The sequence below is a fragment of the Panthera uncia genome (genome assembly GCF_023721935.1).
Source record: "Panthera uncia isolate 11264 chromosome C1 unlocalized genomic scaffold, Puncia_PCG_1.0 HiC_scaffold_3, whole genome shotgun sequence".
Taxonomy (NCBI): Eukaryota; Metazoa; Chordata; class Mammalia; order Carnivora; family Felidae; genus Panthera; species Panthera uncia.
In genome coordinates, this window is record NW_026057584.1 from 3,653,159 (window position 1) to 3,668,027 (window position 14,869).

Genomic DNA, 14,869 nt, shown 5'->3' on the forward strand with positions numbered 1-14,869 from the left:
CCATGGAAGACCACTGACCTGGGGTGGCTTGGGTCGATGCGCTGGGGCAATCGCCTGGAAGGTCATACCCTTCGCCGGGCATCTGGCAGGAACTAAGCATAAGTGGCTATCTGGGCCTGGACCGCCATGTGTTGGGCGCTAGGTGATCTGAGCAGAGGGCCTCATGCTGCCTATTCTAAATTCACTTTAAACCATGAAGGATCCAGGGCACCTGGGTGGCTCAGTCGGTCGAGCGTCCGACTTCGGCTCAGGTTATGATCTCGCGGTCCGTGAGTTCAAGCCCCGCGTCGGGCTCTGTGCTGACAGCTCAGAGGCTGGAACCTGCTTCGGGTTCTGTGTCTCCCTCTCTCTCTGCCCCTCCCCAGCTCATGCTCTGTCTCTCTCTCTCTCTGTCAAAAATAAATAAACATTAAAAAGAAAATAAACTACAAGATCTGCACATTTAGCTCCTCATGATGCTTCTTTTCTTTTCTCTGATAAAGAAGACTGTTGGAGAATAAAACTCTGGAGAAATATTTTACTTTTTTATTTAAGTAGGCTTCATGCCCAGCTTGGGGCTTGAACTCACGGCCCCGAGATCAAGAGTCACATGCTCTACCGACCGAGCGGCCCCCCGAGAGATGTTTTCAACGCTAACTCTAATACCCACTTGGAGTTGTAATGAAACCACGGACTCATCTTGCTCTTGGTTGGAAGCAGCTGAACACCAGGGTCCCTGGTTGCCCACCTCCCCGTAATCTGCTTCCAGGAAAGGGGCTTCTGGAATGACCGTCTGCTAGGAAAGGGACTCGGGAAAGCTCTTTCAAAGAATGGAATTTATTATATGAAAACGACCACCTCTTATTTGCTGCCACAGGGAGCCAGCACTCAGCTGTCGGCGTGGGCACCCAGCGAGCCCTGTGGATTCGACACCAGTCTGGGGAGAGTCCCACTGCGAGGGAGCAGGAAGCGCTTCCCTTGGTCAGCCCTTGGGGACACAGCTGACTCTCGTCTCTGCCGCCCGTTTGGCTCCCAGGGAAGCCCTGCCCCCAAGCAGGGCTGCGGCCTCGGGGCTCTGTCTGGAGTGAGCCACAGCGTTACCCCTGGAAAGGCCAGCACGGAGTGGGCAGTTCGGGGGCACTTTGAAATTGTAACCGTGGTGACAGCCACAGGGAGCCTCCCCTCTCTCCGCGTGGGGAACGCTGGTCCTACTCAGGCTGTCCACATGCCACTGCCTCTGGGGGGGACGGTCAGTCGTGCCTGGGAGCCTCCTGGAAACCGGCAGTCTGGTGGCTCCGTGGCCGTTCCCGGGTGCTGTGCCGGCTGCCGTGGACTCCACGGGCGTGGGCCTGCTTGTGTCCGAGCCCCCAGGTCACTGCTCGATGAGGTCACACGCACAGCCATTGTTCCTGAAGCTTTTCTACCACGTCTGGGCAGGCTGGGCCGTGGCCACTCGATGCACTCAATGCACCGTCTACCCCCTCCCAGTCCCCCTTCACTGAACTGGTGGGACAGGAGGTTTACTTGCACAGAGTGGGTCCTCTGGCCTTGAGTGGGGCAGTGAGTGCCAAGTGTCCTGCTGCTGGGTGACGTGAGAACAGTCACGGGGGGGGGATTCTATGCGGATGGGGGCGCAGAGGACAAGGGGGAGCGTGTGGCAAAGCCAGTGGACGGGACGGGGAGGACGCCTGTTGTCCATGCTCCCGGTCGCTCTCGGAAGTGAAGCGTGTGCCTGAGCCCAGGGCTCCCTGGGAGGCTGGGAGGAGGCCGTTCACGGGAGCATGTGCCGTGACCTTCTGCTTTCCCCGTGCTCTCTCTTAGGGTCTGGCCGGGGGAGGGGGGTGTTCCATTGATCTCTGTCAGCGTGATTATAATTTAGCTACAGTGGGCTGAATGGTGGCTCCCCAGACTCCTATCCTAACTCCTAGAACCTGTGGATGTGACCCTATTTGGAAAACGGGTCCATGCACATGTATTTAGGGTAAAGATCTCCAGATGAGATTACCCTGGATAATCGAGCTGGGTCCTAAATCCAAGGGCAAGCGTCCTCGTGAGAGAAGGGCAGAGGGAGACTTGGGAGACCCAGAAGGCCTCGTGAGTCCTTCCCGTGAAGGGGCGGATGGTATATACACTCAATTCTGTTTTTGCAGCACAAAAGCGACACAGACAATAAGGTGGCAGGTGGGCGTGGCCAGGTTTGTGGCCCGAGGCCTAAAGGCAGGGCAGGCGACCTGAGGAAGGAGGAGCTTTGGAGAAAAGAGGCGGGGCCGGCTTGCCTTGGACAGGGGTCCCCCAGACCCCCAAACCGACAGGGCTGGCGGATCCCAGGCTGGGGCTTGTTTGGAAGGCACGGGGATCCCTGTAGCGAGGTTCACGGCCACCCTTCTGACTCCCAGGCTGCCCCCACGCACGGCACGTGGAGTAGCTGGGGCTCCCTGGGGACGCGAGTTCGTTCACAAGTCACAACGAAGGTCTCGGTAGAGTAACAGAGCACCGGCCACGGAAGCGAGAGCAGAGACAGCACGGATATGACAGGACACAGCTGTAGACTAAGCACACGGGTTTGTCACGAGACGAGGGACAAGATCCAGGCGTCGTGGAAAAGAACCGAGTGGCAGTCTTTGGCATAAAGGTATATTCCCAACAGCCAGGTTCTCCCGACAGAATGTGGGGGTGAAGGAGAAGAAAAGACAGCCCTAAGCCCTGGAGTGAGCTGCTGGAAGGCTGGGGTGGACATTACTGGGCACAGCAGGGGGCTGGGGGCGGTGAGGCCAAGTTCGGCTGGAAGGGGGACTCTGAGAAGCTTGGAGGAGGGGGTGGCTGGTCTCCGGTGTGGAATTGGCTGCACTTCCAGCCCACAGGTGCACAGAGCCGTGGGGCTTGATGGGGGTTGAGAGGAGCTTTGGAGGGGTGGAGGGACCGGTGCTGGGGGCTGGGAGGATGCCCGCCAGGTCAGCACAGGTCACCGGGCCTCTGTGGTGCCGCTGAGTGAATGAGTGAATGAGTACGTGCTCTCGCTCTGATGGCGCTCGAGTCGGCAGTGGGGGAACGAACGTGGCTAATAAAGCCCTCCGGTAGGAACAAGTAGTACCTGGGACCCGTTGTCCCTATTACATGAACACTCGGGGACACACGGCCAGCAGACCGTCTCTTCTCTAACTCCTAGGAACTCACGTTGACTTTGATTTACTTTGTGGATAAGGAGAGGTGTACCCCCCCCCCCCCCTTGATCTCCTTTCATTTGTAGGAAGCTTTTAATCGTTTCTAGCACTGAATTAGGAGCTACGTATTTGCACCAGCTTCCATCCAGAGAAGGGGCCTCACGTCTGTCTTTTGTATAGACCCCAGCATAACCTGAAGCCCAGTCGTTCAAACTGATTTCTGAAACCTGCGGGCGGGCCTGGGGACGGCGTGAGCTCTGCGGCCGCCGCCTTTGGGCTCAGTGGAAACACAGAGCTAGCGGTCCAGGGTCCGCACGGCAGTGGGTGGGGGTGGGACTCTGACCCCCGTCAGGTCAGAAGACAGGCTCGCCCGCTCCCCTCTGTTCTCCACCTGCCTTTCGTTCCCTTCCGTCCCCGAGAGGTTTAAGAGAGAAAAGTTCAAGCTGGCCCAAAGTCACTTTAGAAAGCATCACGTGGTAGCCTCTAGCTCCCAGGGCAGGCTGCCGCACACACAGGGCTCAGTGTCCCCTTCTGCAAAATGGGCTTAAAGGCGGGGCGCCTGGGTGGCCCGGTCGGTTAAGTGTCCAACTCTGGATGTCAGCTCAGGTTACGATCGCACAGTTGGTGGGATCGAGCTCCACGTGGGGCCTTGCGATAACAGCGCGGAGCCTGCTTGGGATTCTCTCTCACTCTCTCTGCCCCTCCCCAACTCAGGTTCTCTCTCTTTCTCACAAAATAAATAAACCTAAAGAAATGGGCTTAAATTTAACCCAAGGAGTAAAGAGTCTCTGGGAAGCATGTAATGATGCTCAGTTGGGGGGGGGTGCCATTACCATTACTATGTTCCAAGGCAGCCCCGAGGGTCCCAGTGGGCTCCCCTTAAAGCTGGATAAGCCACACAGATGCCCAGAAGTAAGCCCGAATCCCAGGCTGTCCTGGTGGAGGAGCCCTCGGAGCTCACCTACAAGACTGACGACAGGTGGGCAGCAAGCATCACTAAGCGGTCCTGCTCCCCTGTCCCACTGGATGCCACCGCAGGAGTGGCAGTGCCGGCTGGAACCCGCCGTCCTGCCTGTCTAGAGCCCCAGCGTCCACTTCTCCAGCAGGTCCTCTGTACCTGCGCTTGGACATCGATCAGATGCTCACCAGCTACCACGTGCTTGCTCTGCCCTTGACCCCAGTGGAATTTCTCCTGGTCTGTGAGCCACAGATGAACTTGCAGAATAGGTGTGAGGGGTGGGGGGCGGGGATCAATCCCTCTCTGTCGGCTGGCCATGAGTTCAGTCACTTGCCATGACGCCCAATTTCCTTGTCTGACTGCGCACGTGCGCACACACACGCACACACACACACCTGCTCGTGCTCCGGTACGGTGTGGGGCACACACATAGCAGGTGCTACGCGGAGCCAGCCCTTTACTGTCCCAGCCAGCAGGGAAAGGGCTGAAAGATGACACTGAGAACGTTCTACTTTGTGTCCTTCAAAAAGCTGAACACGGTCCTAAAGGAAAGAGTGTCAGCTTAGATGTTTCTCACGGATCAGAGCAGGCCGGCAGGGGTGGTGTCGGAGGGCGTCAGGGAACGTGGGCGAATAGCTGAAGCTCTGACGACGGCAGTCCCCTCGCAGGCGGGGTTCCATTATGGACGCTGTTCCGTCGCGTCTCTCCGCTGGACTGAGCGCAGCACAAAGTGCACGGCAGGCGGAGGAACGTGACGGCTGAGGTGGAGGGAAAGCCGGGGCCCCGGGGTCGCTCCGTCCTCTTCTGACAACCCCCCTTCAGGGCCGCTGGGTCATCACGGGTTTCTGCGAAGCACAAATACGTGTAGGAGTGGCTGTGCACAGCTGGGTGTACACACAGACATGTGCGCACAGGCATGCACACACGTGCACACACACGAGAGCGCACACAGGCACACAAGCGTGGGCACACGTGCACAGACATATGAGCACGTACACACGCACAGATGCATGAGCGTGCGCAGATGTGCAGAGGAGTGCACTCATGCAGACACACGAGGGTACACACACACAATACACATGAGCGTGCACACAGATACAGATGTATGATCATGCACAGACACAAGCGTGCACACACGAGCATGCACACATGTAGACACATGAACATGCACACACACGCGCGGCACACGTGCACAGACACACTAGTGTGCACACACAGGCACATGAGCACACACACATGCAGACATATGAGCACGCACAGACACACGAGCGTGCAGACATACGAGCACACACATACACAGACACACAAGCAGGCACATATGCACACACAGGAGCATGCACACAAGACACATGAGCGTGTGCACATGCACAGGTATGCCAGTGTGCATACACACAGACATGAGTGTGCACCTAAGACACACGAGCATGCACACAAGCACAGACATACAAGTGTGCACACACAGGCATATGAGCGCACACGTGCACAGACACACAAGCGTGCACACGCGAGCATGCACACACGTAGACACATGAACATGCACACACATGCAGACACACTAGTGTGCACACACACAGGCACATAAGCACACACACATGCACAGACATATGAGCACGCACAGACACAAGCGTGCACACATATGAGCACAAACAAGCACGCACATATGCACACACGAGCGTGCACACCAGACACACGAGCGTGTACACACGCACAGACATGCCGGCGTGCACACAAGACACACAAGCACGCACACACAGACACATCAGTGTGCACACAAGACACATGAGCGTATGCACACGCACAGACACACGAGTGCGCACATAAGACACACGAGCGTGCACACACAGAGTGTACACAAGACACATGAACATGTAGTCAATCCCCTTGGGGGTCTTTACACAACTTGTCTACCTCTGTTTCCCCAGCTCTGAAGCTGGGTCAGTGCCACTGGCCTCTCATCAAAGGGGGTGAGTGGACGGAAAGTATCTGAAAACTTAAGGCTCGGAAATACAGGGAGGTTTTCAATCCCTGTCGGCAAGTTTCTTATTAATGGTTATCAGCCCTCCGTCGGGGACGGCCATGCTCCAGCCACAGTCCCGATGCCTCCTTCTGGTGAAGGTGGGGCCCGCGGGGCGCCTCCGTTCTTTGTCATTGTCCCTACACACGGCCCCGTCCCCCCGTCGGTGCGGCTTAATGACAGCCATATCACTCCCATCCCCGTCTGCCAGCACGAGGCTCACACAGTTAGGGACAGCCTTATCCCTGTATTGGGGTATCGCTATCACGAGAGGCTTTGAAATCCTTTTTAAAAGCTGGAGTCCACGGAGAGAATAAGTCACCGGTGGGAGGTGGGGGTGCAGAGCCATCTGGGCCTTGACTGTGACCACTGGCACCCACTCATCATGTCCATCCCCAGGACGTGGGCGTGGCCTTGAGGTCCCAAGAGATCAGCTTTTCTGAGCTGTGACAGTGCCATGTTTGCGACGTGCCGCTGGGGTCGCCTTGACCTCTCTCCCACAGACCCGGGGACAGCCTGACCCAGCATCTGTACATGCGGTTTGCTGAATGACCTTTACAGCACCGGTAAGCCGGTGGGGCTATGAGGACAGTGTTCTCACTGTCTCCTGGACACTCCCTTCCCCCGAGTGTCCTGTTTCGTGGAGGATCCCCTCCCCCTCCCCCGAATGTCCTGTCTCGTGGATGGTCCCCTCTCCCTCCCCCGAGTGTCCTGTCTTGTGGAGGGTCCCCTCGCCCGAGTGTCCTGTCTCAAGGATGGTCCCCTCCCCTGAGTGTCCTGTCTTGTGGAGGGTCCCCTCCTCCGAGTGTCCTGTCTCGTGGATGGTCCCCTCGCCCGAGTGTCCTGTCTCGTGGAGGGTCCCCTCCCCCCAGTGTCCTGTCTCGTGGAGGGTCCCCTCCCCCGAGTGTCCTGTCTCGTGGATGGTCCCCTCCCCCGAGTGTCCTGTCTCGTGGAGGGTCCCCTCCCCCGAGTGTCCTGTCTCGTGGATGGTCCCCTCGCCTGAGTGTCCTGTCTCGTGGAGGGTCCCCTCCCCCGAGGGTCCTGTCTCGTGGATGGTCCCCTTCCCCGACTATCCTCACTGTCTTGTGGATGGTCCCCTCCTCTGAGTGTCCTCAAAGTCTCGTGGACGGTCCCCTCCCCTGAGTGTCCTTTCTCCATGGATGGTCCCCTTCCCCGAGCTGAGACCCATCCCTGGGTAGGCAGAGACCCTTATCGTCGGTGTATTCTGGTACCTTTAAGAAACCGTGTTCAACTTTCCTTTAAATTTTTGCTGGTTTTACTGCACTTGTCAGTTTATCCCTATTTTCTTTGCTCCGTGGTCTTAACGTCAATCTGTAAATCTGACAGGCCTCAGGAAGCAAGGTCAAAGCTTACCGCAAAGCTGTGGTTGGCCACCCCCTTCCTGCTGTTGGGGTTTCTCTGCGTCAGGGATCCGCGGTACGCTGACTGCCGGTCAAAGGAGTCGCCAGCCTTATCTTTAGGGGAAACAGAGGCACGTCAGCAGGTGTGCAAGTGAACAACGGCAGGTGTGCAACAACTCAGCCCGATTCTTTCTCCCTTGCCTTGGAGCAGTAAAGCCCCACCTCACCAGGCCTCCAGAGACTGCCACGGCCTCTCCTTTAGTTCCGTGATGTGACACGGGCTGCGGGGGTCTCAGGACCCCGCCCCTCAGAGCGAGGCATTTGGGGTCACACCCTAGTGAACTGTTTGCGTGCGTGGCCACAAGCGAGCAGAGCCCGGGGGAGGGCAGGCAGCCCCCCTTCCTCTCTGGCAGGTGTGGCGTGGGCCCCGCCTGGCACGCTGCACCTGTTCCTCGGGGGTGTGGGGGGCACGTCCCCTCTTCCCAGCCCCGAGTCCCGGGACATCGAGGCGGCAGCTTGAGATCAGCCCCGGGGGAGGTGTTCACACCAGGGAAATCGGCAGATGCTGCAAAGGGTTCTGGGTGGTGGCTTGTTCGTTGGCAGGGGGCTGGCGAACCCGTCCATGGTTCCGTGCTGGGCAGAGGGCGTGTGGCCTGGCTTTGCCACACGTCCCTGCTCTGGGACCAAACTCCACCGAGGGAGTTGCTAAGCCAGCAATCCCAACTCCGGGGCGGTGAGGACACACGTGGCCCTTCCCATCTGTCACTGCAGGCGTGGGGACCTGTGGCCCGCGCGGGGGTGGCCCTCTGGCAGACGGCGAGAAGCCCCCCGCCGGGGCTGGCCGCGGTGGCCGGCGAGCAGCCTCGCCTGTGCCGTTTAGACCCTAAAATGCCCGTCGGCTTTAGGGGGCCCGGCGGCGAGGTGCCCTGGGCTGGGACTGGTGAGAGGCCTCTGACCGACAAGGGGCTCATCGCTCGTCCCCCTGCTGGAAACGTGGGCCTCCACTTGGGTTGTAGCCTTGAGACCTGCTGGGAGCGCCCCCAGCGTCAGCGCACCCGGGAACCTCCCGCTGGCCCCGTGGCAGGTGGTGTCTCTGGCAAAGTCCGTCACGTGGCCGGTGGCTCTGAGTCGGGGATTCGCCTCAAAGGACCTCGGGACCCACCTTGTCTCTGGACTGACCTGCCTGTGTCTGGGGAGCTCTGGGGCGGAAGGAGGGGGCCGGCACGGAGGTGAGCTGGGTGCAAACACGGACGCTCAAAGTCGTGCCCGAGGAGGTGGAGGAGAACGCCCTGGGAGGAGGCACTGCGCTTGGCCTGGAAGGGCTTTGAAGGCGGAGGCGGGTGGGAAAGGAAGAGAGCGCCCCAGGCAGAAAGCCCGGCCCAGGCAAAGGCACGGAGGCGTGTGTTTGCACCGGGCGCTCTGAACCCCACGTGTGGCTGTGAGGTGTGTGTTGTCCAGTGTGGAGCAAAGCGCTCCCAGGGCTCCTGTGTGGGACAGGCAGCGAGGGTCTGGAAGCCCGTGCTAAGTAATCCCACCCATTCTGCGGGCAGGTGGGAGCCAACGACTGTTCCGGAGCAGAGCAGGAGCGGAAAGAGAGCTTGGGCTGGGACCATGGCTATGACAGGGCTGTAATGACGGGGTGGTGAGGACAGAGCTCAGATGCAGGGATAACAGGGGAACGCCACGGTGGCGAAGGGACTCAAATGGCAGTGGAGGGACTGGACCCTGATGGCGGGAGGGGGCCGCTTTCTTCTGGTGAACCACGCTCAGGCTGCAAGGGGAGTGACGGACGAGTATACGATTCCCTGAGAGCCCGGCCACGTGCTGTGGATGGGGCAGCCAGGCTTTCCATCCTGTTCCATCTGGAACAAAGTCGATGTCCTAGTCACCATGGAGACATCAAGGGCGGCTAAGGTATGTTCTGTGCTTTGCATAAGGAGGTGGGCGGCGGTTGAGCACAGCATTAGAGCAATTCACAGGGCAACACCCCCCCCACCTCTGCATGCTCAACCAGCAAATTCCAGTTATCCAGAACACCAACCCACTGGAGTGCTCCCCGACGGTGGCCGGAGTGGCCCTGGGAGTGTCCCAGGCACAGGGACATGGGATGCCGTGTCCCCCGGATTATACAGAAATGCAGAACTCCCACTGGCCACTTTCACGGCCCTGAGCTCACCTCCCAGGCCCACGGGGACCGGGGAAGCCACTAACCCTCACCTTGACTTTTTGGGGGATTACTGAACTTCCTTCTCAGAAGGTAGGGTGCAGTCATCACCTGGAAGAAAAAAGAAGTCTCTGGGCTTTGCGAAATTGCTGTAATTCTCAGCCACACTGGGAGCCAAATTTGGACTTTTTATCATTCTTCCAGATTCTAGAGAATCAGGTCAGCTGTCTCCTGTTCTCAGGCAGCATCTGAAGTTTCGTCGTATTAAAATACATGGTGTCAGTACACAAAGCACCAAACGCCAGAGTATAAAAGAGAGGTTTATGCTTGTCAACTGTGGGCGGACAGTCGGGAGGGCACACGTCTCAGCCGCGCAGACCTGGGTTCACATCCAGGCACCACCCCCACCCCCGTGGTGTGGACGACTTGCGTGTCCTCTCTGGACTCATCTGGAAACCGGGCCAGCGCCCCCTTCTTGGGGACTCTGGAAGATGAACTGTTCCTCACGGCTGGGGGCCCCCACACCTTCCCTTCTGTCCCACCTTCCTGTTGACTGCCTCTCTGCCGGGGGATCGTCCACTCCCCGTTTTGCCCCCTTCGGGCTCGAGCAGTTGGCCTGGCTCCCCTGGAAATCTCCCTAGAATCTGGCACCCTGGGATTTTGCCTGGCTCCTTCCGTGGGCTGCCCCTGGAAACCCACTGCAGAGGCCTTCGGGGCCGGGCTTCCCTGGGCAGATCGGGAAGGATCCAAGAAGAGGGAGGGAGGTCAGGGCCGGGAGGCCTGGGCTGAGACCCCCTCCGTCACTTACGGTCTGCGTGATCTCAGTCATAGATGTCAACCTCCCTGAGCTTCTGTTTGCTCATTGCTATGACAGGGTGAACACCAGTGTCTACTCACCAGCTTTGTAAAGGTCACTTGGAAGGAGGGGAAGAACGCTGTTCCCAACTGTGAAAAGCTACCCGGTGTCACCGTTATGATAAACAGAAGCGACTGGATGTTCCCTACGGCTCCTAGCGGGCGGCAGGCAGGGCTGGGAGCAGGTACCATACTTTCTGGGGCACTGGGGGTGGCACCCGCACCCCTACACCCAGGAGATCTGGCTCCCTCCCAGGCTGGCCCCTCCCCTGCATGCTGCAGCTGTTAATAGTGCCATCATCGCCCACGGTCCTGGTCCCTGGGCCACTGCACACACACACACACACACACACACGCACACACACACACACACACACGCACACACACACACGGGCTTCTGCTGCTCCCGCCGCTGAGTCGGCACCTGCCTCCCCTAGATGCGGGCCCGTCCCCAGGCCGCTGGAACCCACCGGCCTGCGCGGGGCCTGGGAGAAGAGCCCAGAATGGATGTCGTCCATGACGGACGGGCCCTGCACAGGAGACTGTGCTGCGTTACTCCGAGCTGAGGACCCCTTGCGTGGGGTCTGCCACCGTGGGAGGTTTCCTTTGTGTTTCCCTCTCTGTCCCACCTTCCCGCGCCCCAGCTGGGTGTTCCTGGGTTTCCCCAACAAACACGTCAATGCTCACCCTGTCTCAGCACGCGCCTCTGAGGAAGCCACCCTGAGGGGCCGGCCGAGAAAGCAAGCTCTGTGTGGCTCAGCCCCACCACTCCCTGGAACCTTCTGGAAAAAGCTGTGCCGACCTCTTACTCTCGGAACAACACATACCTTGACCTCATCCAAAGGCTCTGCGTTTGGATCCTTAGGAGTCTGGCCCAATCTCCCAACGAGTCGGGGAAGAAATATCTGTGGAGGATGAGGAAGAGGCCTGTACCTGATTACTGCTTATCTGACCCCTGTCACAGGAGGGCTGGAAGCCGGAGGGACCGAAGGACAGGATGCCTGTTCTCTGTAAACACTCGGCCCGTCAGCAAACCACCCCCCCCACACCCCCCTGCACCACCCCTGCACCCTGCCAAAGTAAAACACAGAGTGGCTGGTTAGCTTTGAATTTCAGACAGATGTCGAATAATGTATGTTTATAAGAATGTTTCAAATATTGCACGGGATGTACTTACACTAGAAAATGATGTGTCCTTTATCTGAAGTTCAGGTGCACTGGGCGTCCTGTATCTTCCCTGCAGTGGGACCTAGGGCCCTCCCCGGCCCATCCTCCGCTGGCCTGCCAGGTTTCCCCGCTGCTGTGCCCCGCCTGGAGACCCCAGCTGGAATCTGGGGAGGAGGCCGTTGGCCCCAGACCTGCCCTGCCGTCCCCAGCCGTCTGCTCCCGTCACACCCAGCTGGGCACAGACCTGCGGGCTCTGGCCCCCTGCACTCACCGGGAGGTTGGACCTCCGCTGGGGCCTTCCCGAGGGTCTCACCGAGAGCCCGGCAGCCTGCAAGGCGGCAATCTTGGACTTGATGTTAGAAACCTGGGGGACAAAGGACAGGCACACGGATGTTATTCTGATGTGCCAACCCAATGTCCCAGCCCGGGTAGGGCAGCTGCCGATTCACTGATTTCGTTGTCTCCCCTCAAGAGGCGCTTCCTGGGGTCCCGTTGTCATTCATCTTGCAGGGCCATCAGGAGGGGGCTGGTGTTCCTTGTAGGTCACCCCAGGCAGGAGCAGGGGGGCTCTGGACCTTTTCTGGCGCATCAGGGAGCTTGGCTCCCACAGGGATGGAAGAAGCAGCAGCGATCAGGGACCGTGTCACCGCAGCCCTACGGGACGGGGCTACATTTTATGGGGAAAGGCTTGGCTGGCGTCGGGCAGAGTCTGCCTTCCTGGCATCATTTCAAATCACCCCCCGACCCCAGCTCTCACACCAGCCAGAAGAAACTTCTGGAAACAGAAACAAGGCCCCATTGCCCCTGTTCTGATCCCTCCAATAGCTCTCTGGAATCTGCTCTCCTCTCAGACCTGCCTCGCACCCCCGCCCCCTCACTCCCTCTGCCCCAGGCTCAGGGTTTCACTGCTGATTCCTGAACATGCCAAGTCCAACAGCACCTCAGGACCTTTGCACGTATGCGCTGCCTTCTTCTTGTAACATCCCTTCCTGAGCAGCCCACCTGACCGCTCTGCCGGGCTACCGTCACTTCCTGCCTGCACGGCTCTCTTCGTGAACTGAGTTCCTCCATCATTGGCCTGTCCTCTGTCCCCACCTGCTACAGGCGTAAGCTCCATGAAGACAGAGGCCCCATCTAAGAATGTTACAGCTGTGTCTTTTGTGTTCTACACAATGCCTGCCACATTCAGGAGTTTGAAAACTGTTTGCCAGGCAAGAAGGAATAAAAGAATACAGTCCTTGGGCTGACCTGACCCCTTAATGTCCACAGCTCTGGGGACGCACCCCATCCTCCTGGGCCTGGAGAGCACTTGCTGATGAGCAGAAGTGCTGGCTCCCCTTGTAGCCTGAGGGGGAGACCCTCTCTTCCCTGCAGGCCCCCAGGGGGAGGGCAGAGCCGAGCCCGGTCACCTCGCCGTCTCTGGGAGGCCCCGGCTCTGCCCTTCGACCTTTGTATGGTACGGACACAACCCTCACCCAACTCAAGCCCTGGCCCCGTGCTCAGGCTCACAGGATGTCCCTCGGGTGACAGTCTGGTCCTGAGCCCCAGGGCTGTCCTGAGCCTGCTTCTAGAGAAGCCCCTCCTCCTGGGAAGCCCTTCCTCCAGCATCTTCCTAAGGGCGGAAAACCCTGCCTGCCTCTCTCCAAGGCAAACGGGATGGCGGCCAGGGTAGTGCACTGGGTGATTCCCCCAGAAACCCCCGAGCTCCTCTTCTGGAGCTCGGGTGGACTGTCCACGGCTGCCAGACCTTCAGGGCCCATCACTATCCCTCCTGGGGAGCCGCCCGCCCCTGGGGCTAGTGGCTACCTCACTCTCCACCTGCTGAACCTCGGAGGCCGTCACGGCCACTCTGTCTTCCAGCTCCAGCAGCTCCTGGTCTGTGGTTCTGCCGGGCTGCATGAGTTCCTGAGGATCCCGGGGGCTTGTTTCCTGTCTGGACGTTTGGCCCACAGCCACGAGCACCTAGGAGAGGGGAGCACGGAACATGACCACCAGCGGGAGAGACCGCAGGGCTCTCCCCAAGACGGGCCCAGGCTTACGACACTCTTTTCCCCTGAACTCAGAGCCGATCGGCCAGCAGGGGCTGGGTCCCCCATGCAGCTCTTGCTGGGGCCCAGTGCCCACCGGGGGGGTGGCTTCCTGCCTGGGGTGGGCCAGTGGCATGGTTACAAACCCTTGACTCCTGGCCCCACCTCTGCCCAGGTCTTGCCAAGTGCTCGGGTGGCCTCACCTCTGGGGCTGCCCCGGGGAGGTCCTCGATGGAAGTTTTCCTGTTCAGTCCTGCCTCTTCCTCCTTGCTCCCCTCCTCCTCGGACGAGGCCCCCTGGTCACTGATGTGGCTGGTCATCTCCTCCAGCTTCCTCTTTAGGGTCTCTTCTTCTCTGTCGGCGTCTGTGGGCTGGTGGCCGGTGAGATGCTGAAATGCACAAGCGGGTCTGTGTTCAGTTGGTCCCCTGTGTGCACCGTGCTCAGAGGCAGGGCTCTGGGAGAGGTCTCCGTCCACGCTCCAGAAGAGCCTGTCCGCAGTGCCCGTGCTGGGGGGCCAGTCCCGGCCCTCAGGAAGCAGGCTGTCAGGGTAGGAGGGCACTCCCAGCGATCCTGCCACCACCCACGCCAAAGACCCACGATTTGTGAACTAGACATTGAGCTTTCCTTCGTGGACATTTTCACCACGGAAGGACGCTTCTTCCCTCTAGCCCCAAATCAGGTCCCCAAGCCGAGGGGGTGGCCAGAGGACACAGTCCGGTCTCACCAGGCACCCATCACGGCACAAATGACTGAGCAGCAGAAGGCCAGCTAAGGCCGCCATCCGTGACGTGAGCTGGGAAGGGTAAGCACGAAGCCCATTTTGACACAGAAAGTTCTGGAACACCAAGAGAAAGCTGGGAGTGATCCCAGCAGAGAGGGTAAGGGGGTGAGCACAGCAGGGGAGATGACAAATTCAGCAAGACCAGGAAGCTGCATCTGAAGGGCGTCTGACACGGCCCCGCCGCTCCCCATCCGCACAGGAAGGCGCCAATGAATTACGCCAGGTTGCTTGACCTGAAAGTCGTCAGCTGGCCAGAGCCGGGCTCACTGCGGGCCAGGAGGGACCACTAACAACCTGAAACAACTAAAAACACAACTTCCTCGTCCCCTGAGTCAGCAGCCTCTTGAGTCACCAGAGTCTCTTAGCTCCCAGACCAGGACCCGAGAAAATCAATCCTTCGG

General features: G+C 59.2%; 1 protein-coding gene across 3 annotated transcripts in view; it reads right to left on the bottom strand.

Annotated features, from left to right (window-relative positions):
- Window positions 1-512: 512 nt before the first annotated feature.
- MLPH (melanophilin) overlaps window positions 513-14,869 on the bottom strand; it is a 45,348-nt gene continuing 30,991 nt past the window's right edge. For 2 of the 3 annotated variants that reach the window (XM_049614612.1, XM_049614610.1), the window contains 7 exons: window positions 13,890-14,075; window positions 13,466-13,621; window positions 11,931-12,023; window positions 11,320-11,397; window positions 9,691-9,748; window positions 7,487-7,587; window positions 513-4,943 (listed from right to left, as the gene is read on the bottom strand). In XM_049614612.1, coding sequence (XP_049470569.1) covers window positions 4,917-4,943; window positions 7,487-7,587; window positions 9,691-9,748; window positions 11,320-11,397; window positions 11,931-12,023; window positions 13,466-13,621; window positions 13,890-14,075 — 699 coding nt within the window. In that variant the 3' untranslated portion in view covers window positions 513-4,916. Of the gene's footprint in view, window positions 4,944-7,386; window positions 7,588-9,690; window positions 9,749-11,319; window positions 11,398-11,930; window positions 12,024-13,465; window positions 13,622-13,889; window positions 14,076-14,869 lie in introns of those variants that run through there. The other variant, XM_049614611.1, reaches the window with a different exon arrangement.